General features: G+C 38.7%; 1 protein-coding gene across 4 annotated transcripts in view; it reads left to right on the top strand.

The window, feature by feature from the left end:
* Window positions 1-22,657, top strand: part of CRACD (capping protein inhibiting regulator of actin dynamics) — a 279,762-nt gene that overhangs the window by 136,492 nt on the left and 120,613 nt on the right. For 2 of the 4 annotated variants that reach the window (XM_032274268.1, XM_032274267.1), the window contains exon 3: window positions 6,386-6,469. The exons of the other annotated variants lie outside the window; for them this stretch is intronic. In XM_032274268.1, the coding sequence (XP_032130159.1) occupies window positions 6,388-6,469 (82 nt within the window). In that variant the 5' untranslated portion in view covers window positions 6,386-6,387. The remainder of the gene's footprint in view (window positions 1-6,385; window positions 6,470-22,657) is intronic. 4 annotated transcript variants of the gene reach the window in all.

The raw sequence follows: 22,657 nt of genomic DNA on the forward strand, positions 1-22,657 counted from the left end.
GGCGATAGAAGTAACACACTGTCTTAAAAAAAAAAACACAAAAAACAACAAAAATCAAAAACAAAAAACAACAACCCATAATGGACACTCAGTTGTAATTCAGTGAATGACTTCAGTGATTGGGATTTCAGCTTAGATAAATGTATGCAAGAATGTCTGCCTCTCTTCCCACAGCCATTATCCATAGCATAACTCTTAAACCATTATTTCCCAAAGTAGATTCCATAGAACAGTAATTCAAAGGAATATTTAAAAAGCATTTCTTTTTTTGAGGTGGAGTCTTGCCCCGTCACCAGGCTGGAGTGCTGTGGTGCAATCTCGGTTCACTGCAACCTCTGCCTCCTGGGTTCAAGTGATTCTCCTGCCTCAGCCTCCTGAGTAGCTGGGACTACAGGTGTGTGCCACCAGACCCAGCTAATTTTTTTGTATTTTTAGTAGAGATGGGGTTTCACTGTGTTGACCAGGATGGTCTCGATTTCGTAACCTCATGATCCTCCCACTTTGTCCTCCCAAAGTGCTGGGATTACAGGCATGAGCCACCACGCCAGGCCTAAAAAGTATTTCTTAAAATGTTTATGGTTAAATACTTTGGGAGATTCTGAATTAAACTAAGTTAAATAGGATTTTTTTATTGCAGGATGTATTGGTCTGTTCTCACATCTAGGTCACACTGATGTAAGAGGTGGGCTTCTATGGCCTTGGACAGCTCTGCCCCTGTAGCTTTGCAGGGTACAGCCCCCTTCCTAGCTGCTTTCATGGGCTGGCGTTGAGCATCCACAGCTCTTCCAGGCACATGGTGCAAGCTGTCTGTGGATCTACCATTCTGGGATCTGGAAGACAGTGGCCCCCTTTCCACAGCTCCACTAGGCAGTGCCCCAGTGGGGATTCCATTGACAGGGTGGGGGGAATCCAATCCCACATTTCCCTTCCACACTGCCCTAGCAGAGGTGCTCCGTGAGGGCTATAAAAAATAAATAAGCATACTAAGATCCTGAGAACAGCATGGGGGAAACCACCCCCATAATCCAATCATCTCCTACCATGTCTTTCCCTAGACATGTGGGAATTACGAGCATTACAATTCAAATGAGATCTTTATGGGGACATAGCCAAACCGTATTAACAGGACTTCTCAAATTGTAGGCATTGAGGAGATAAAATGAATAATGTATCCCAAAATTATTTGACCAGAGAAACGTTGATAATTTTCCTAGAAAGTGTATTCATTTTCTATTGGCACTGTAACCAGTACCATAAACGTAGTGGCTTAAAACAACACAAATTGTGCTTCTAGCGATCAGAAGTCTCAAATGAGTCAACAGACCTGGCCCCTCCTGGAGGCTCTAGGGGAGAATCCCTTTCCTTGTGTTTTTCAGCTTCTAGAGGCCACCTGCCTTCTTTGGCTTATGACCCCTTCCTCATTCTTCAAAGCCAGTTGCATAGCATCCTCCAGTCTTTCTCCCTCCCTATCTCTCTGTGATCTCTGCTTCTACCATCACATCCTCTCCTGTGATTCTGACACTTCTGCCTCTCTCCTATAAAGACTCTTGTGACTACACTGGGCCCACCCAGATAATCGATGCTCATCTTCCCACTGCAACATCCTTAACTTCAACACATCTGATCACCGTTCACAGTTCTAAGGATTAGAAAGTGGACTTCTTTGGAGAGCCATTATTCTACCTGCCCCAGGACATGTGTTCTGCAGCAGCACTGCCTGCAGTCAGGGTGTTCGCCTCCATTCTGAGACCTGTGTGGGACACCCAACCACCACATATGATGCTATTTCGAAGGGAAAATGAATTCTGCGTAGTGGAACAAAACAAATGAACATCCGTAATACACAACTGTGGATAAACTGTGAACTCTTTTTATAGTAACCTTGGCAGCAATAACAAAATAAAGACCACTAAAAGCCTTCTTGTACGTGAATCTGCTTAAACTCCCTTTTCTCAGTCCCAGATGTAGAGCTCTTGTTTTCATAATACATCAGACAAATTGTGTGCTAGAACTGCCCAGAAGAATTGTTTTCTGTCAAAGTTAAGACCTTTTAAACTGTATGTAAATATGAACCTACTGTACATTGAAATAAGAACAAAACTCATCATTTTGTGATAAGTTTACTCTTTGTTCAAGAAGGTATACTGGTCAGGCACAGTGGCTCATGCCTGTAATCCTAGCACTTTGGGAGGCTGAGGTGGGTGGATCACCTGAAGTCAGGAATTCGAGACCAGCCTGGCCAGCATGACAAAACCCCGTCTCTACTAAAGATACAAAAATTAGCCGGGTGTGGTGGTGCATGCCTGTAATTTCAGCTACTAGGGAGGCTGAGGTGGAAGAGTTGTTTGTTTGGACCTGGGAAACAGATTGCAGTTAGCCAAGATCTCTCCACTGCACTCCAGCCTGTGTGGCAACAGAGTGAGACTCCGTCTCAAAAAAAAAAAAAAAAAAAAAAAGCTATACTGTGCTGGGAATTATAACTGTTAACCCTGTCATGGCCAGTGCCCAATAGACTTCAGCAACAAATATCTAATCCTGTAGTCACTAAGAAGGGCATAATACAAATGTGAAATCTAACGTGAAGACTTGTGGGAAAAGGTTCACAAAAAGTAGAGAACCGAAAAAGAAAAAGTAGCAAAATGAAATGAGAGTTGATAAGAACTCAGACCAAGGGTTAGAGAAAGGATTAAAGTCTAACATATATCATCTTATAAAAATTTTGTTTTAAAATAAGATTTGGGAAAGAGAAAATATAAACCTTGTCCTATGCAGAAGAAACAAAGTACTCGAAGAAAGATACTGAATTTTAAGCAGAACGAGAAGACCTTTTTCTGATCTCAAAAAAGTGAGCTTTTCCCTGCAAAACACAGGCATGAAAGATCTTTGAAATTCCAAATAGATTCATGATATCTGAAATTAAACAGGATGGAATAAGATTGATTAATATTAGCTTCTCTTCACCCCACACAGATGACACTTAACACAAGACTATGAGTTCCTCCATGGCAGGGGCAGTGTCTGATTAATCTTTGAGTGCCCTGCTGATTAGTCTGTTCTCATGATGCTAATAAAGATATAACAGAGACTGGGTAATTTATAAAGAAAAAGAGGTTTAATGGACCCACAGTTCCACTTGGCTGGGAAGGCCTCACCAACATGGTGGAAGAGAAAGGAAGAGCAAAGGTACGTCTTACATGGCAGCAGGCAAGATGGCCATGCAGGGTCACTCCCCTTTGTAAAACCATCAGATCTCACGAGACTTACTATCACGAGAACAGCACGGAAAAAACCTGCCCCCATAATTCAGTTACCTTCCACCGGGTCCGTCCCTTGACACATGGGGATTATTACAATTCAAGGTGAGATTTGGGGAGGGGGGACATAGAGCCAAACCATGATCATCACCAGCCTTATGATACGCCACGCAAAATGAACAAAGTTTGTTATCATAGCACTAGTTCATTTGGGGAAGACTATTTAAAAGAAACTGGCAAAAGAAAGGGTGTGTGAGAAGAGAAAAATTAAAAGTATAGTATATAGTAGACTGTTGAGATTTTCAGAGGACATGTCTGGAGATTTTCTTTTTTCCCAAATTGTTCATTTCACTCCAGCATATAATTTTCCCCAAAAAACATATGCAGTATGAATAGAGAATAACAAAAGTATATTGAGATTCAGATGTTGATATTAAGTTTTGAGAATCATTCTTCAACAAAATTGCAAATTGCTACTTGTTGTATACCCGGTGTCATACACATAATCAATCTTAGAGACTCACTTACAAAGAGTCAAATTTGCCTATACTCATTCAAAGAATGCTTATAGGCTACTATGTTTTATTTAGAAGATCAGGAAAAAGAGTTTCTATTTTTTTATATTCCCATACTGGAGCATCCTCTATCCTGCTTTTGTTGGGGTTGTAAAATCACTGAGGACAGACTATGACTTCCTTTTCTATCCTCTGTTTGTGTTGTTTGATATTGTGGGCTTTGTGGGCACTCAGTGAGTAGCTGATGACTTGGATTAAATGGAAAAATATAACAATACGAGCAGTATAAAAGTCAGCATTGGTAGCCATAAAATGATTAGGAATACATTCTTTTCCATAGTGAACTACATTGATATATTTTCCTATCTCTTTACTAATATTCCGTTGTTAGATGGGTTGATTGTAAAGGACAAAGGCACAGGCAGTACTTTGTGGTATACTCTGGCAAAAGATTCAGTAAAAGAAAACATGTAACTGATTTCAGACCAATCCAACAGGGGGCATTTGTAAGCCAGGCCCAGGAAATATTCAAAATCAATAATGTGCCATTCACAGCAGTATGACAGTGTAAAGAAAAAAGTAGTGAAGTTTCAAAATACCCAGTGCTCTAGGGTGATGGGATTTAAGGTGAGCAACATGGAGCAATTAAGCCAAGGAAGCAACTAAGAGATACATAAAAGGAATCAAAATTGAATAAGGAACCATGACTGTTATAGCTTACATTTCAGAGGCAAGCAAAATGAAAAGTAAAACCATGGTCTGCATGATTTTACCCCCTAAAATTCTTATGTTAACATGTTAACCCTCAAGGTTATAGTATTAGGTTGTATAGCCTTTGGGGGATGCTTAGGCCACAAGGGCAGAGCCTTTATAGATGGGATTAATGCCTTTATGAAGGCGACCCAAGAGAGTTCCCTTACACCTTCCACCACACAAAGACACAGTGAGAAGGCAACATCTAAGAACCAGAAATTGGACCCTCACCAGACACCGAATCTTCTGAAGCCTTGGGATTTCCAGCCTCCAGAACAGTGAGAAATACAAAAATTTCTGTTTGTAAGTTATCCGACTTAACGGCATTTTGTTATAGCAGCCCAAATGGACAGAGACACATGGGACGTAGAGGTAGTTCTCTGGAAGTAGATTGACCCTCTCCGGTAGTTTGAACCTCTGGGATAGATCTGGCTAAATCCAAATGGAGACGTTACATTTATGCAGAGACTGTGTTGTTGTAGCAATAAGTTTAGTAATGTTAAGAGAGGGATGGAAGTAATAAATTTAGGACTTTTAAAAGTGAGACTTTTTTGTAATATTAATAGAAAGTATTTTCTTGGAACTTTTCTACTTGAGATTCTTCATGGATAATGGGAGTCCTTTAAAAGATTAAGACTTTGGGATGGAAAGGGTCAATAAATGGATATTTTGGGTTAAGGAAATACTTTATGCTGTGATGTGCACGTAGGAGGACACATGGCTTGCTCGGTACAAACAACCAGCATTCCAGAATACGGGAGTTTCCAGGCTTAGAGGGGAGGGCAGCCAGAACATGGCTATAAATATGCAGGGAAAAGATGCATCAATGCTTCATGGCAAAATATTGTAAGAAATAGCTGTCAAAGCTACACAAATTCTGAAGATCAAAAGTTTAAAGTTTATGGAAATGCAGAGAAATGAATGCTTCAAAAATGTGGTTAGTCCTAGGAAAAGTATAAGAAAGGCAAAAAAAAAAAGATGATGTTAAGGTATTAAGACAATTTAGGTGATTACACATATCAAGTAGGAAGGTATGTGTCAAAGGAACCTATGGGCATATGATAGAAAAGCACATGGAATTTAACCTTTCTAAGGAAACAAAACTTAAAAATGGAAATGTTTCATAACATGTCATATAGGAGGACAAAATTGACCTTATATAAATGTAAATGTTTCAAAAATTATTTTTGCCTTTGGTTGTGAATACAGGATACATTTTCCTAATAAACAACCTCTATAAGAATGAGTATCTGTGAAAACTTTTGAGTTATTGGGAAAATAATGGTGGAATAATAAAAAAACATTATTATTATCCTTTGTTATAAACCTGTTCTCTTACCCTAGGAATATTATGAGAGATTATACTGTAATAACAGAATACAAATCTTTGGATATTAGAGATCATTTTGAAATGAATAGATGCAATGTGAGAGGGTTGTAAATTTGGCAAGATATATTTTTCTTATGCATAGTTTAGGGATTAAGTAGTTTCATGTTAACACTAAAAAGGAAAATGTCCCTGAAATAACCCTACCTTTCCTTTTCAGGTAGGAGGAAGACAGTAAATTTCTCCATCAGCATCCTTAAGGGTCAGCAATTTGATGGAGACTGTAATTCAGTGGACCTACAGTTTTTATAGAGTGTGAAAAGCAAAATAATGTCAGTGTTTTATTACAGGTATCACTTTTTTCCTCCATATCTTCCATTTTATTGCTTATTATGTGATCACCATGATGAAAGGTAATATACTTTCTTTCACAGAAATGGAGGTCACAGGACAGAACTGATAACTATGGGACACTTCCCCTGCCAATTTCATAAGCTTTGTGCTCATAGATTTGCATGCTGTACTTTTTATTTCAGTGATGTTTAACAAAATCATGGCCATGGAGGAAATTAAACTTACAAAGAAGGTCCATAATGAGGCTGTGAGTGCTGATGTTTCAGGTATGGTACAAAGTGGTGACTCTGAGTTGCAAATTAAAGAGACAGAAGCCCTCTATTCTATAGATTGTTTTAGTATAGAAAAATGCCTGGATTTCCCAGTAGATAACTTTTACAAAACACTTATCTTCTAGGATGCAGCAAAGCACCCAGATATAAGCAAAAGCAGCTAAAACAGATGCCATCCATCCTCTGCACTAAACTCCTTGGGGAGCTCTTAGGCTCCTGCTTAGCATCTAGTAACTCTGTCTTTACATATAAGTCTGTCATGCTTGATTATCTAATTTCCTATCTCATAAGCACAAGAAGCAATAAGTTAGAAAGGAGAAGCAATTATGAGAATCAGACTCACCAAACTAATAAGAAATGACAATTGAAATGTGAAAGGAAGAGGCAGAAAACTTACTTTAAAATGGCACCAAAATACTTTAAAATAGAGGGCCATTGAGAGGGACAGACTGTTGTATATTTATTTCAGTTTCTCCCTAAGACATCATTTTCTTGCATGAAAGCTTAATAGCAATGGCCCTGAAACATCCAATATTCCATTCAGTATATAATCTACTATAGAAAAATTTCCTTCCAAAATGCTTTAATTTTCAAAAATGTTGTTGCTCATAGGGATGGCATTAGTTAACATCATCCTTCAATAATACCAGATAAATAAGAATTATCATAATATATTACATTGGATAAGCCCTTATATATAAAAAAAATTTTATGGGAAGTAATCAAAAAGTCTGGTTTTATATTCCTATTTCATTTTTTTTCTTGAAAAATTCCTTCCAGTAACGTACAGGGCTGATTGGATTTATTGCACCTTCTTGGCAGAGATAAAAAAAAAAATGTATATTCGAATTCATTCTGGCCAATTAATTTCCCCCATGGGGTTTATTTTTGCCTTGTTTTAGTTCATTGAAAGCAGAGTTTCTCTCCCTTTAGAAAAAATAGTAGGTTGAAAATAGCTTATTTAGACGTTACACACTTTTCTCTTTAGGAAAGTAGAAGTCAAAATTAGGAACAGCGGAGCAAGGAAGACATTCTGCAATATGCCGACACTAAACTTCTCCTCCTTCCTCCCTCTCACCCCACACCACCAACACGCACCCTCTGGCCAATATATGACTTTACAGTGTGTTTGTAAAAGCCTAGCCCAGCATAATTTTCTGTGACTCAGACAATGAGACTTTTACCACATCTCTAGGGAGGCTACAAAGTCTTAGACCTCTCTATTTCCTTATTGTGTAGGGCGATTTTTTTTTTTAATTTAAGAAATGTATTTTATTTTTCTTGATTCCATGACTTCTTCGATTACATTATTTCTTATCTTTCCTCATTAGAAATCACTAATTTACTTTGCTGTGTGATTCATCTGCACAGTTCTATGGTTACTTGTTGGTATTTAGGAGCATAAAGGAGTTGATCTCTTACTTAAATCCCAAATAAACCAGATTCCATTTTTGGAAATCAAAAATGTACACATAAAATGGTGATATATCCCCCCATACATCTTAAGCTATCATTTCTTTGAGATATAAGAAAATGTGCAGCCCACTGACCATGAACTTCGAGAAGGGGTACTTTGTCCTGAGGGAGTTTGTGTTATCGTAGGCCTTTGACATTAGAAGTTGGCTCTAGCACTAATCAGTGAAGAAGCAGACCCATAATAGCCTCATTCCTACTCTTGTATAATACAGCAAGATGGCCTACCCATCTGGTCCTGGAGTGGGTTGGGGGCTAGTGCTTAGTATGGAAATATTAATAGGTGGAAACAAAACAATTAGAAAGTATACACTGAACTACTTAGTACCTGTGAAGAAGTAGAAGCATAAAGCCTTCCAAAGAAGAGCTCTCACTCTCTATGTATGATAGTCTTATTATCTACTGTGTGCCGGGTACTATGCTCTATGTTATTTCACAAATATCATTTTTCTTAGAGTCATGGCCATGTCCCTTTAGTGTCTGTGAAATGGAAAGAGAAAATGTGTCCCTTCATCATGCTGACTAAAAGTAAACCAAAAAAGACAATAAAAATGTGTGCTTTTAAAGTTGAAGGAGAAAATAAATGGTGTAGAAAAAATAATATATTTTAAAATAAGACCAAAATATTGTTAGGGGACTAGTTTTTATTTTGGTCACTCGTGATTCAGATTTCATAAAATCCGAGGAGCCATGGATTATGTAGTATTCAGTAGTCAGTTTCCTGTTTTTCAGTCATTATTTACCTCCTTACTTTTTACCAGCTTCTGGGTTTTTGTTTAGGTTTTGGTGGGCTCCTTTTCACTACCTCTGGAGTGGAGTGGCATTTCAGGGGCAGTCAGCCCTGACTCCTGATGCATACGCAGCAGGCAAGGCCCTGAGTTCTTTAGGAGTGGTCGTGCCTGATATATATATGTGTCACAGGTGTTCCTCCTGAGTTACACTGCCATGGAAAGATGATCAGGGAAAAATAGCCCCTTAAATGAGATGTAGCCCACAAAAATACTATCAAAGTAGCATATTGAAAGTAGAAGTGCTGAAATGTTGTGACAATAATGTATAATGCAGGCCACTAGCTCCAACTTGCAAATCTTTGGTTATATAGATATTTTCACTCTCATAGCATCTTTTTCATGCTTTTGTCAGTAAGTTAATTTAGGTGTGAGGAACCGGCTTAAAGAGAACCTAATATTTCTTTATCCCTTTAGTTTGAAATCTAACCAAATTGCTGTGCTTTATGCCTCACTCCCTAAGAACTTGTCAAATTTCCTTCCAGAAAGACATTTTCTCTTCTTTGAGCTTCCAAAGACAGATTTCACATCACTGCAAGTTAAACTTCTGACTTTTAGGTTCCCAAGTTGGGGATGGTATTTCTTTCCATAGACTAGACGATGACATATTCTTTTGTTCCACTTATTTGGGGAATAAAAATGGATTAGAGCAAAACAGCTTCACCTTTATCTTGGCAATCATGCCGGCTTCTCTCTGAGCATTCCAGATGCAGTATTTGTTGTAAGTTCTCGCTTTCTTTGTGGCTTAGCATTCAAATAGAAAGTTCTAATAGCATAGCCAGTCCCCAGAGAGCTCTCGTCCATTACACTATGATATTGATAAATGGAATTAATTTCTTTTCTGTGGCTTTTTAATTAAACTGGAACCTCATTTTTTAAATATGAAATAGTTCAACGCAATGAAATCTTCATTAATCATCAGTTGGGAACCCAGAACCTGAGTCAGATGAGAAAGAAAAGGAATGGACATCTCTAACTATACTTTCTCTCTCAATATTAATACTGTTACTTCTAATAAGCATAATGGAAGCATTAATCACTCTACACAGGGGTCTATAAGTTGCCATAGGATATGAGTCACCCAGAAGTTTTTTAATATGCAACACTCGTTTCACTGATCCTTTAAGAAGCCACTTTCATGCTCATCAGATATCATTGCCAAGAACAAGAAATTGGAAAGAAGTTTGTCCTGCTATAGCTTTTATATATTCTGCTACCTTCCAGAATTTTAAATATAAAATTAATGGGAAATTAACAAAGAATACACTGTAGTATTTTTTAATAGACTTTTTTTTTTAGAGCAGTTTTAGGTTCATAGCAAAATAAGTAGAAAGCATAGAGAGTTCCCCTACACCCTCTGCCCACACAGTATAGTATTTTAACTTTTAAAACCCACTTTCAAAATTATAGCAACCTTACTGAAATATAAAGCACATATCCTAAAATTCATCTTTTAAAAATATGTAAGTCCATGTGTTCCAGTATATTCACATATTTGTGCAACCATCACTACTAATTTCAGAATTAAAGTTTACTTTTAAAAAATGAAATTAAAACACCATTTAGGGAGTTTAAAGAAAAGAAGAAAAAAAATACTCCTTTCTAAAACTCACCATTCAAACCAAACTCTTGTTATTTTTTGGTGCATTTTATTTCAGCTTTTCTTAACATCCAGATGTTTTTATATATACTAATGAAAGAATTATATGTAATTATTTTTAAAATTTCTTATGAGCGTCTTTGGCTCTGTCTCTTTAAGGCTACTCATAGTGTGCCAAGGTGTGCTGTGAGTTACTGCTGTGTGTACACATGAAAATATTCAAGTGAAGAAAATAACTCCATGGCTACGTATGCAGTGGTGTGACGCTTTCCAGAATAAATTGTCTCTTTTGTACTTGAACTTTCTGGAGCACTGTTAAAGCTTTAGACTTTTGTTCATTGGTAATTGATAAATGTCTTTTATTCCTGCATTCTGGGACATGAAAACAGTAAAAGCTTAAATTAATTCATAAAGCTGGTATGTCTTTAGATGATGCTCTCCCCTTAAACTAAGGGCAAAGTTGGCAGTGGGCATTGGGGAGTGATTTCCACTAGCATAGATGGGAGGACTGAGCAGTGAGCATGTATGAGGGAACAACAAGAGAAAGATAGTCAATGGGAAAATAGACAGTGGGTATGAAGTGCATTTACAGAAGTTTCACAGATGGCCAAAAAATACATGAGAAGATGCTCAGGAGATGTGAATGAAAACAGTTTTTCAAGTCCATGGAAACAATTTTGAAAATTGATAATGTTGAGTGCAATGAAGGATTTGGGCAAGTGGATACCCATGCAGTATGAGAGTATAATTGATTGACCCTATTAAGAGGCTGATTTGGTAGCATGTATTAAGATTTAACATTCCTAGTCTCTTAATTGAGGAATACTACTCTTAAGAGTTTAGCAGAAGTAAGAGCATGTATAAAAACACATGTACAAGGTGGTTGATTGAAGCCATATTTGGAATACTAAGAAGCTGGAAACAAATTATTGTTCAGCATTAGGAAGACTCACTAAATAAATCAAGGTACAGATGGCCGTTGAAAAGTATGTGGTACCTGTCTATGTACCGCTTGGCGCACGTGTGCATGATGTATTTTTATGTGATTGAGTGGAAATTACAATTCTCCTTTTATTTATAAAAGGCATATTTGTAGCTAAAGTTGTTTATGTGTAGGAAAACTGGGATGAAAGATATTTCAGTTTTTATATGTTTTTTAAAAATCGACTAGATTATGAGTGATTTTTACTTGTTTTCTTTTTACTGTTTTTCAAGTGACATTCTTTTTTTTTAGGCAGAGCCTTGCTCTGTCACCAGGCTGGAGTGCAGTGACATGATCTCAGCTAACTGGCAACCTCCGCCTCCCGGGTTCAAGCAATTCCCCTGCCTCAGCCTCTGGAGTAGCTGGGACAACAGGAGCCTGCCATCATGCCCGGCTGATTTTTCTCTTTTTAATAGAGATGGGATTTTGTCATGTTGGCCAGGCTGGTCTCGAACTCCTCATTTCAGATGATCTGCCCACCCTGGCCTCCCAAAGTGCTGGGATTGCATGAGCCACCACACCCAGCCTCAGGCGACGTTCTCAAGGTTTTCAAAGATGAAAGATTGCAAGAATTTGAGTTAGGCTAACAAAGTATTGCCAAGTAGAAGTCTTTAAGAAACAAACTTTAATGAATAGGTTAAAAAATTCTAATCAGTTTATCAGCAGCTTATATAGAAAAAGATGTTTCTAAAGTATACAGAAATAGTTTTTACTCAGATTAAATCTTCTAAAATAACTTTTGTTTTTTTTCTGATAAAAGTATTTTATGATCACTATAAAACATTTTGAAAAAAAATGAATATAAAGATTATAATAAAAATCACCTGATTCTGTCACCTAGAGATAATAGTAGCTGTATCTTAAGACTAACTTATGGCATCAATTTGAAATTTAAGAAGATTTTATTTTCACTATGAGAGTTTGCTTCACCCTAATCAATTTGTCTAATTGCTGAATTCGCTGGGGGGATATGTACAATATTAATGAAATTTCCTGAATGATTCCTATAGAAAAATCAGCTTTGGTAATATTGCATGTTGCAATAAGAACTAGGACAGAAATGCTGCAAGATAAAAAGAGGGAAAGAAGAAGGCAGATGAGCAGGTCAACGAAAGTGTAAAACTTCACATTATTAAAGAAGACAGTCGACATGTCTGTGATCCAGCCAGCAAGTAAAGAAATTTCCTTTTGTTTCTTTCCCCTGCTGTCTTGCACTGGCAGCCAGCCATAATCAGCAAGGGGCTGGTAGGTATGGAAGGGACCAGCCCTGACCACCTGGAGCACCTGTACTATTTTGTACCTGGAGAGTAATTCTCTGAGTGATTCCTCACAGTATACTCATAGCTATAAGAGGAGCAATTGGATTACAGAGTTAACCATCAGAACCAAAGCTTCTGACCCTGGCAGTATGACTTCAGTGTTCCTCTTTTCATGATGGACCTGGATGCTCCACCATCATCAGTCCATAGATTACAGGCAGGTCTGGGCAGCAGCTTCTTAAGGTTCCTTTCTTCATTCCACTGTCCAGAATTGCATATTGAACTGTGCTCCCAGGTGGCTACAGCACTGAGTAATTTCTAACTCCTCAGCACTTCACTCTGGCATCCTCACCTTTAGGAAAGGCTACATATTTTGTGGGGTCCAATGCAAAATGAAAATGTGGAGCCATTTATTCAAAAACTAAGAACTTAATGAAAGCACAGCTTGAAAACAAGCATGGGGCTCTTTCGGACTGTATAGATTGCATGCCCATGAAGCTGGCTCTGCCCACCTTAACCTTACCTCCTGACCAGAAATAAGCTATCACCAAGAACAGGCACATAGCTAGTACCTCCAAACCTCCTTTTCTTTGCTGAGTTCTTCTAGTACCTACCTCCATACAAGGCCACTGGCCTTCTAACCCCTGGGACAAAAACTGCTCTTTGAGAATGAGAGACATGTGTCCTCTGTAGACAGATGCAGCCCCCTGAGCCCACGACTTGAAGCCTTGTGCATATTCAAAAAAGACTGCCCTTCTTTCAGATGGACACAGCCCTGTGCTGGGGCATGTAGCTGGCACTTGGTGAGTGGCAGCCAAGCTGGATTCCATCTGCCTCCAGCGTCCTTGGCTGGGCATCCGCATATAGGGAACAGCCTGCATGATCCCACACAGTCGCCTTGACCAAGGAACAACCTAACCTGGTTGGTCCATTGCCACAGAGTGACCAGACTGCTGAGCGAGTATGTCCTTTGTCCTTAATAGTTCCCACATGACAATCAAATCCCTGGATTTGGGGTCCTTGAGTACCTAGGCTTCTCTGGTTTGCACTAGGCTGTAGCTTGTTGCACTTTTTATTGGTTATTTTTTGCACTTATTTTTAAAATTCCTTTTCTTGTGATTAAAAATTATCTGTTATTGGGATGTGATGTTTCATCTGCCTACCTTTGCTGAATGAGTTTCTTTAGTAGTAGACACAGAGATCCATTAGACTCTTCTGATTTTCCATTCCAAATTGGTGGGTGTCTCAGTCCACTTTGGACTGAGACACTTTGGACTGCTATAACAGAATACCTGCAGACTGGATAACTTGAAAAGTAATTTATTTCTTACAGTTCTAGAGGGTGGCAAATTTGAGGTCAAGGGACCTGCATCTGATGAGGGCCTTCTTGCTTTGTCATCCCATAGTAGAAGGCAGGTGGACAAGAAAGCACATGAGCAAGACAGAATGGGCAGAACTCATCCTTTTGATCAGGAACTCTCTCGATAATGACATTAGCCCATTCATGAGGGTTTGGCCCTTATGACCTGATCACCTCTTAAAGATCGCACTTCTTTTTTTTTTTTTTTGAGACGGAATTTCACTCATGTTACCCAGGCTGGAGTGCAATGGCTCAATCTCGGCTCACTGCAACCTCCGCCTCCTGGGTTCAGGCAATTCTCCTGCCTCAGCCTCCTGAGTAGCTGGGATTACAGGCACGCACCACCAGGCCTAGCTAATTTTTTGTATTTTTTTTTTAGTAGAGACGGGGTTTCACCATGTTGACCAGGATGGTCTCGATCTCTTGACCTCGTGATCCACCCGCCTCGGCCTCCCAAAGTGCTGGGATTACAGGCTTGAGCCACTGCGCCCGGCCAAAGATCGCACCTCTTAATGCCATCACAATGGCAATTCAAATATGAGTTTGGGAAGGAACATTCGAATCATATCTGGAGTTTTAGGTTTTATGCCTAAGATTGTATACTTTTCAAGAAAGAAAAGAACTTAATAAAAAAGAACAATAATCTTTCTAGTCTTGTGTAGTTCCCGGCTAGCTTTGCTTGAGAGTAAGCTGGGGAAAGATGAGGAGTGACGTAAGAGAAGAAAAGAAGCTAAATCAGGTTCTTAGGCTTTTAAAACTGGATTCTGACATTAAAAATTAAAAAGACACCCAGGTACAGTGGCTCATGCCTATAATCTCAGCACTTTGGTAGGCTGAGACAGGAGGATCACTTGCATTGAGTTCAAGACCAACCTGGGCAACATAGCAAGACCTCATCTCTATAAAAAGTAAAAACTTAACTGGGTATGGTGGCATCCTCCCACCCCAGCTACTTGGGAGCCTGGGGTGGGAGGATTGCTTGAGCCTGGGACTTTGAAGCTTCAGTAAGCTATGGTCACACCACTGCACTCTAGCCTTGGCAACAGAGTAAGACCCTGTCTCAAAAATAAATACATAAATAATTAAAAAGACATCAGATTCCCTTGCTTTCCCATGCTGCCCCCCTAAAATAAGTAATGCACACATCCAGAAAGAGTTATGAGAGATGGAATGCTGTTCACATGGGCCCTTTAAAACCCTATACGTGTTCCTACTGTGAAATTATATTAGGGTAGCAGAAGAGTCATGCTGAGTTTCTACTTGATCATCTGGCCTGATATTCAGACTTCAGTAAAGCCAAAGAATGGATTGAGGAGGGACAGGGACCACTGGGATATACCTTGAAAGAGCCACAGTTGTCAAAAACGGAATAGCAAGCCCTGATAAACTGTTCTAAGCAATTTTACAATCTGGTTAAATGTTTTGTTTGTATGCATATGTGTGTGTGTAAGTGCAAACATGTGCATATGTGTGTATGTTGGGGAGAAGGCTGAGAGTTGAGTCTATTTTAGAAAAAATACTTATTTATAAAAAAAATAGTATTTATTTATTTATTTATTTAGAGACAGGGTCTTGCTATGTTGCCCAAGCTGTTCTTGAACTCCTGGGCTCAAGTGATCCTCTTGCTTCAGCCTCCCAAAATGCTAAGATTATAGGCATAAGCTACCATGCCTAGCCGAAAAATATAATTTATTTTATTTTATTTACTTGTTTAGGTCCTCGATTTGTTTGTCTTTTTTTTTTTTTTTGAGATGGAGTTTCGCGCTTCTCACCCAGGCTGGAATGCAATGGCACAACCTTGGCTCACTACAACCTCCGCCTCCCAAGTTCAAGTGATTATCCTGCCTCAGCCTGCTAAGTAGCTGGGATTACAGGTGCACACAACCACGCCTAGCTAATTTTTTGTATTTTCAGTAGAGACAGTGTTTCGCCATAGGTCACCTGACCTCAGGTGATCCACCCGCTTTGGCCTCCCAAAGCTCCAGGATTACAGGCATGAGCCACTGCACCCAGTCTTGTTTGTGATTTTTAATGGTAACAACTTAGGATTTATCATTTTGAAACAGATTTTGGTAATCCTGTGGCTCAGTATTCTACCCATGGTCTTAGAGATATTCTGTGTGAACAGATTGATATAAAAAGATAGATGTGCATGTATGCTTGCTTCCCTTTTTTCTAGATCAATCTGGAATTTATAGAAATATGGGGTTCTCACCATGAGAAGTATTTAAAGCTGACTAGAAAGATATTTTCTTTGATTTGTATTTGGCAACATCCTTTTACTCTTCCATATTGCTTTGTTCCTGATAATAGAACTAGTTCTCTAGGTTAGAATGAATTAATATGTGCCTGTTTTTCCTATTAGACTGTAAGCTGACCATGAAGAGCAGAGACTGAAAATAACAGTAGCATAAATAACATGATTTATTTCTCTCTTTTATAACAGCTCAGGGACAATCTGGTGGCTTCACTCCATCAGGACATCTGGGACCCAGGGCACTCATGTGGTCCAAAATGACTTGCCACCACAGGCATGCCCTGAGAAGCAGGATAAGGCAAGGGAGGAAAAACAGTGTATGCCTTCCCTTTAAGCATACGTCCTGGAAATTGCCTGTATCTCAGTAGATGGAACCTAACCATAAATGTAATGGCAGACAGCCAGGTGCCCAGTTACAAATCATGGGCATTTAACATTATTACTGCAGTCTGTCTCTGTTACACTTATCTTTGACAATATGTTCTGCTCATCCCATCACTTTTTACAGGAGATGAACAAAGCCTGGTCTGTTTTGAACCTATTTGCTTCCTTAAAGTTCCAGTTTGATCATGCTTCATTTAGCATAAGTCCATCTTGGTTTGGTTTTGTCTGTTAGGGCCTAGGGTACAAGCTCAGTCCAAAACAATGGCATCCCATACTTCTGTTTAAAAATTCTTTTCTTAGGTGAGAGTGTAACCCAAACTGAAGGCTTTAGTGCCACTCTCATTTGTCATCATTTTGGGGTTACAATCTCAGGACATTATTCATAAATTACTGTGTCCTCATGGTTGCGCATTTCTTTGTTTTTCTGGTTTCAGTCGAAAAGACACCATTTAACATTCTAGAGTTGGTTACATGCAGATATTTAAAACTTGTAAGAGAATACAGTGCACCAGAGAGACTACTGTTAAGACTGTCTGGAGGGTAATACCACGAGTTTGGAGTATGCTTCCTGGACAAGGTTCCTGTGAACCAAACCAACTAAAATCAAATAGATCGAAGAATGAGCTAGATGAGGATTCTTCTCATTAAGAAACAAAAACAAAAACCAGCCTGTTCAATTCATTGCAACTGAATCTCTGTGATACCCAACATATCCCTCCATGTGCAACGGGAAGTATCAGCAACTGTACAGACACCTCTCTGTTTAGCCAGTAAGTAATCTAGAGTAATTCTATTATTTAGCATAACTTTAGCAAGAGAATTTAAGATCTGTCTACACCTATATCCTTTATAGTAGAATCTGCTATAGAGCCTATGATGAGAGGTAAATTTCTAATCATTACTTCATTTTCTTCAAATCATGGAGAAAGAGACCTAACGTAATGCCTATCCAGGAAAGTGAAGGCCTTCTGGCAATGTTCTCTTTAACCTATGATGTGAGCTGGGGGAGTAGACCAGTGTTCTGTTTGTGACTAATTACAAAGCAACAAAGGTACCATTAAAGTTTCTCGGCCACAGTGGCCCTTCATCTCCCATCTATCAAGGCATAAGGTTGTCCATGTGTATGACTGGCTGAAAAATCCTCCACAAATAAAAACATAATCCACAGGTACACACAAGAGATCCCTTTTTCAGATCTATTCATAGAGGCTAAGCAAGGAAAACATTGAGAGATAAGAGTTCTCACGATAGCAGAGAAGTCTTTTTTTCTTACATATTAAGAACTTTTTTTCCTCATATATATATATATATATATATATATATATATGTTTCTTTTATTTTTTATATTATTTTATTTTATTTTTGAGACAGGGTCTCGTTCTGTCACCCAGCCTGGAGTGCGTTGGCACTATCGTGACTCACTGCAGCCTTGACCTCCTGGGCTCAAGTGATCCTCTTGCCTCAACCTCCCTGAAGTCACTGGGGCTGCAGACACATTATGCCTGGTTAATTAAATTATTTTTTGTAGATATGAGGGTCTCACTGTGTTTCCCAGACTGATCTGTTGGCCTGAAACAATACTCCTGCCTCGGCCTCCCAAAGTGCTGGAATTACAGACGTGACCTACCATGCCTGGCTGCAGAGAAGTCTTGATTCAAGGGGAAAAACTGTTCATGTCTCAGATGTCACCTGCTTCTGGGAGAAACTTCCCTGGTTAGCTTTACCTTAAGGTCTCCAATGGACGTACAGTTCCAAGGTGTGAGATTACAAACCCAAGGTTCAAGGTCCTGAAGTTTTGCTGCAGTGTGAGTGGCAAGGGCATCTTTCTCTGATTACATTCTCAGAAGACCCAATCTCCAGGTTCTAGATTGTGAAGGGGTTGATTGTTCTCAGTCAGTGGACCATGAAAAGCTTTCTTTACCTGGTGAAAATACACTTTGACACATGCATTAAAGCATTCCAGCATTTAGTTATATCAGAATTTAGTAGTGGAAGGTACAGGAGGTTCTATTATTAGGTACACAGGCCTTCCAGTGACCATTTCACAAGATGTCAACTTATGCTTTACACTGGAAGTGGATCAGATTGTCCTCAATCTACAACATCTTTGACCAAGGAAATCCAGTCAGTTCAGGTGGTTTTGCCTAACGCTCTTGTATCTGTAATACCTTATTTAACTGTTTTACAACTTGTCCAGTGAAGTATTTCTATAATTGGAAATTTCTCCAGGACGTCTCATGAGGAAAATATTTCCTAATAACTTTTTATGACATAGGCCATGATGATGTTATAGTATCAGCCTTCTTGCATGGGAATGCTTTTATACAACCAGAAAACATACACTGAAAAAGACAATTGAATAAAATCCCTTTATAAATGTTTACATGATCCATCAGGTAGCAGAAATGGACCTGAAGTTTTGATCATCTTCCCAGGATTAATGATTTGACAAACCAAACATTGGTTATAAACTATTTTAGCAATTTAGAACTGTCACAACACACACACACTCTCTCTCTCTCTCACATAATTTGTATTAAATATTTATATTAATATAAATATTTAATTGGGATTATTTTATCTCTTCCATGATGAATCATGGAATGCAGAACTTTTGATAATGGAATCTTTCAGAACTTAGGAAGGACCAGGAGGCTGTCAAGGCTCTCCATGACTCCCTGCATAACATTGAACTTACATACTCTTAAGTACCAGATTTGTTTCCCCATTTTAGATACATAATACCGATAAGTCATAGGTTACCATAGGTGATTCGTCTTGGACCGTGGAATTCATTCAAATTGCATATTTTAATAGTTAAATGCTGGCTAATTTAGCATGAAAATCTGGCAAAGTATTTTCTTTTTCTTAATTTATTTTTAAAAATGTATTTATTATACTTTAAGTTCTGGGGTACATGTGCAGAACATGCAGGTTTGTTACATAGGTATACACATGCCCTGGTGGTGGTTTGCTGCATCCATCACCCTGTCATCTACATTAGGTATTTCTTCTAATGCTATCCTTCCCCAGTCTTCCCTACCCCTACTATTCCTCCCCTATCCCCCACCCCCAAGTCCCTGGTGTGTGATGTTCCCCTCCCTATGTCCATGTGTTCTCATCGTTCATCACCCACTTATGAGTGAGAACATGTGGTGTTTGATTTTCTGTTCTTGTGTCAGTTTGCTGAGAGAGATGGTTTCTGGCTTCATCCATGTCTCTGCAAAGGACATGAACTCATCCTTTTTTATGGCTGCATAGTATTCCATGGTGTATATGTGCTACATTTTCTTTATCCAGTCTATCATTGATGGCCATTTGGGTTGGTTCCAAGTCTTTGCTATTGTAAACAGTGCCGCAGTGAACATACGTATGCATGTGCCTTTATAACAGAACGATTTATAATCCTTTGGGTATATACCCAGTAATGGGATTGCTGGGTCAAATGGTATTTCTATTTCTAGATCCTTGAGGAATTGCCACACTGTCTTCCACAATGGTTGAACTAATTTACACTCCCACCAACAGTGTAAAAGTGTTCCTATTTCTCCACATCCTTTCCAGCATCTGTCTCCTGATTTTTTAATGATGACCATTCTAACTGGCGTGAGGTGGTATTTCAATGTAGTTTTGATTTGCATTTCTCTAATGACCAGTGATGATAAGCTTTTTTTCGTTTATTTGTTGGCTGCATAAATGTTTTCTTTTGAAAAGTGCCTGTTCATATCCTTTGCCCACTTTTTGTTGGGATTGTTTTTTTCTTGTAAATTTGTTTAAGTTCTTTGTAGACTTTAGATATTAGCCCTTTGTCGGATGGGTAGATTATAAAATTTTTTTCCCATTCTGTTGGTTGCCGGTTCACTCTATTGATAGTTTCTTTTGCTGTGGAGAGCTCTGAAGTTTAATTAGATCCCATTTGTCTGTTTTGGATTTAGCTTCCATTGCTTTTGGTGTTTTAGTCATAAGTCTTTGCCTATGCCTATGTCCTGAATGGTATTGCCTATATTTTCTTCTATGGTTTTTATGGTGTTAGATTTCATGCTTAAATCTTTAATCCATCTAGAGTTAATTTTTATATAAGGTGTAAGGAAGAGATCCAGTTTCAACTTTCTGCATATGGCTAGCCAGTTTTCCCAAGACCATTTATTAAATAGGGAATCCTTTTCCCATTGCTTGTTTTTGTCAGGTTGGTCAAAGATCAGATGGTTGTAGTTGTGTGGGGTGCTTTCTGAAGCCTCTGTTCTGTTCCATTCCATTGGTCTATATGTCTGTTTTGGTACCAGTACCATGTAGCCTTGTAATATAGTTTGAAGTCAGGTAGCATGCTGCCTCCAGCTTTTTTTTTTTTTTTGTTTGTTTGTTTGGTTTTTGTTTAGGATTTTCTTGGCTATGCAGACTCTTTTTTGGTTCCATATGAAGTTTAAGGTGGTTTTCTCCAATTCTGAAGAAAGTCAATGTTAGCGTGATGGGGATAGCATTGAATCTATAAATAACTTTGGGCAGTATGGCCATTTTCATGATACTGATTCTTCCTAACCATGAGCATGGAATGTTTTTCCATCTGTTTGTGTCCTCTCTAATTTCCTTGAGCAGCGGTTTGTTGTTCTTCTTGAAGAGGTCCTTCACATTTCTTGTTAGTTGTATTCTATGTCTTTTATTCTCTTTGAAGCAATTGTGAATGGGAGTTCACTCATGATTTGGCTCTCTGTTTGCCTGTTATTGGTATATAGGAATGCTTGTGATTTTTGCACATTGATTTTGTATCCTGAGACTTTGCTGAAGTTGCTTGTCCGCTTAAGGAGATTTTGGGCTGAGACAATGGGGCTTTCTAAATATACAATCATGTCATCTGCAAACAGGGACAATTTGATTTCCTCTCTTCCTATTCAGATATCCTTTATTTCTTTTGCTTGCCTGACGGCCCGAGTCAGAACTTCCAATACTATGTTGAATAGGAGTGGTGAGAGAGGGCATCCTTGTCTTGTGCCAGTTTTCAAAGAGAATGCTTCCAGTTTTTGCCCATTCAGTATGATTTTGGCTGTGGGTTTGTCATAAATAGCACCTATTATTTTGAGATATGATTCATCAATACCTAGTTAAATATTGAGTTTTTAGCATAAAGGGCTGTTGAAAATTTTGTCAAATTTTATCAAAAAATTTTGCCATCTCTGCATCTATTGAGATAATCCTGTGGTTTTTATCTTTGGTTCTGTTTATGTGATGGATTAGGTTTATAGATTTGTGGATATTGAACCAGCCTTGCATCCCTGGGATGAAGCCAATTTGATCATGATGGATAAGCTTTTTGATGTGCTGTTGGATTTGGTTTGAGTCTGGCAAAGTATTTTCTTGATGTTCAATTAATTTTTCTCCTGCTTGGGTTAGCAGTTTCATAAATTAGTCAGTCTCTTCATTAGAGTCCTAGGAATTCTTACCCAGTCCAAATTACGTGATCCAAAAGTTATCAGGAACCTGTATTCAAGAGTGTTTGTCAGAGTCCTTTCCATCTTTTTTGTGAACTTCCTTGAAGACACAATACTCTAGAATTTTGCTTGCTTGTGAAATTTTCAGAAACTGCTCCAGAATTAAGCCTTTAACTGTGGAAATGACTTAAAATTGGCTTAAAGACACAATTGGAGGCCAAGTGCAGTGTCTCATGCCTATAATCCCAGCACTTTGAGAGGCCAAGGTGGGTGGATCACCTGAGGTCAGGAGTTTGAGACCAGCCTGGCCAGCAAGGTGAAACCCCATCTCTACTAAAAATACAAAAATTAGCTGGGCATGGTGGTGGGCACCTGTAATCCCAGCTGCTCAAGAGGCTGAGGCAGAATAATTGCTTGAATCTGGGAGGTGAAGGTTGCAGTGAGCCGAGATCAAGCCATTGCACTCCAGCCTGGGCAATAAGAGCAAAACTCCATCTCAAAATAAGAGAAAAAAAAAAAGACACAGTTGACCGGGAAATGGGTTATTTTATGGCCTACAGTAATTTAACATAACAACCATACGTAAAACTGGTAGCATATACCCAGACATACAGAATTTTAGGAATCTCGTATAGTTTTACAACATATATTAATAA

Source organism: Sapajus apella, unplaced genomic scaffold (assembly GCF_009761245.1).
Source record: "Sapajus apella isolate SASKATOON/1434 unplaced genomic scaffold, GSC_monkey_1.0 scaffold5, whole genome shotgun sequence".
NCBI lineage: Eukaryota > Metazoa > Chordata > Mammalia > Primates > Cebidae > Sapajus > Sapajus apella.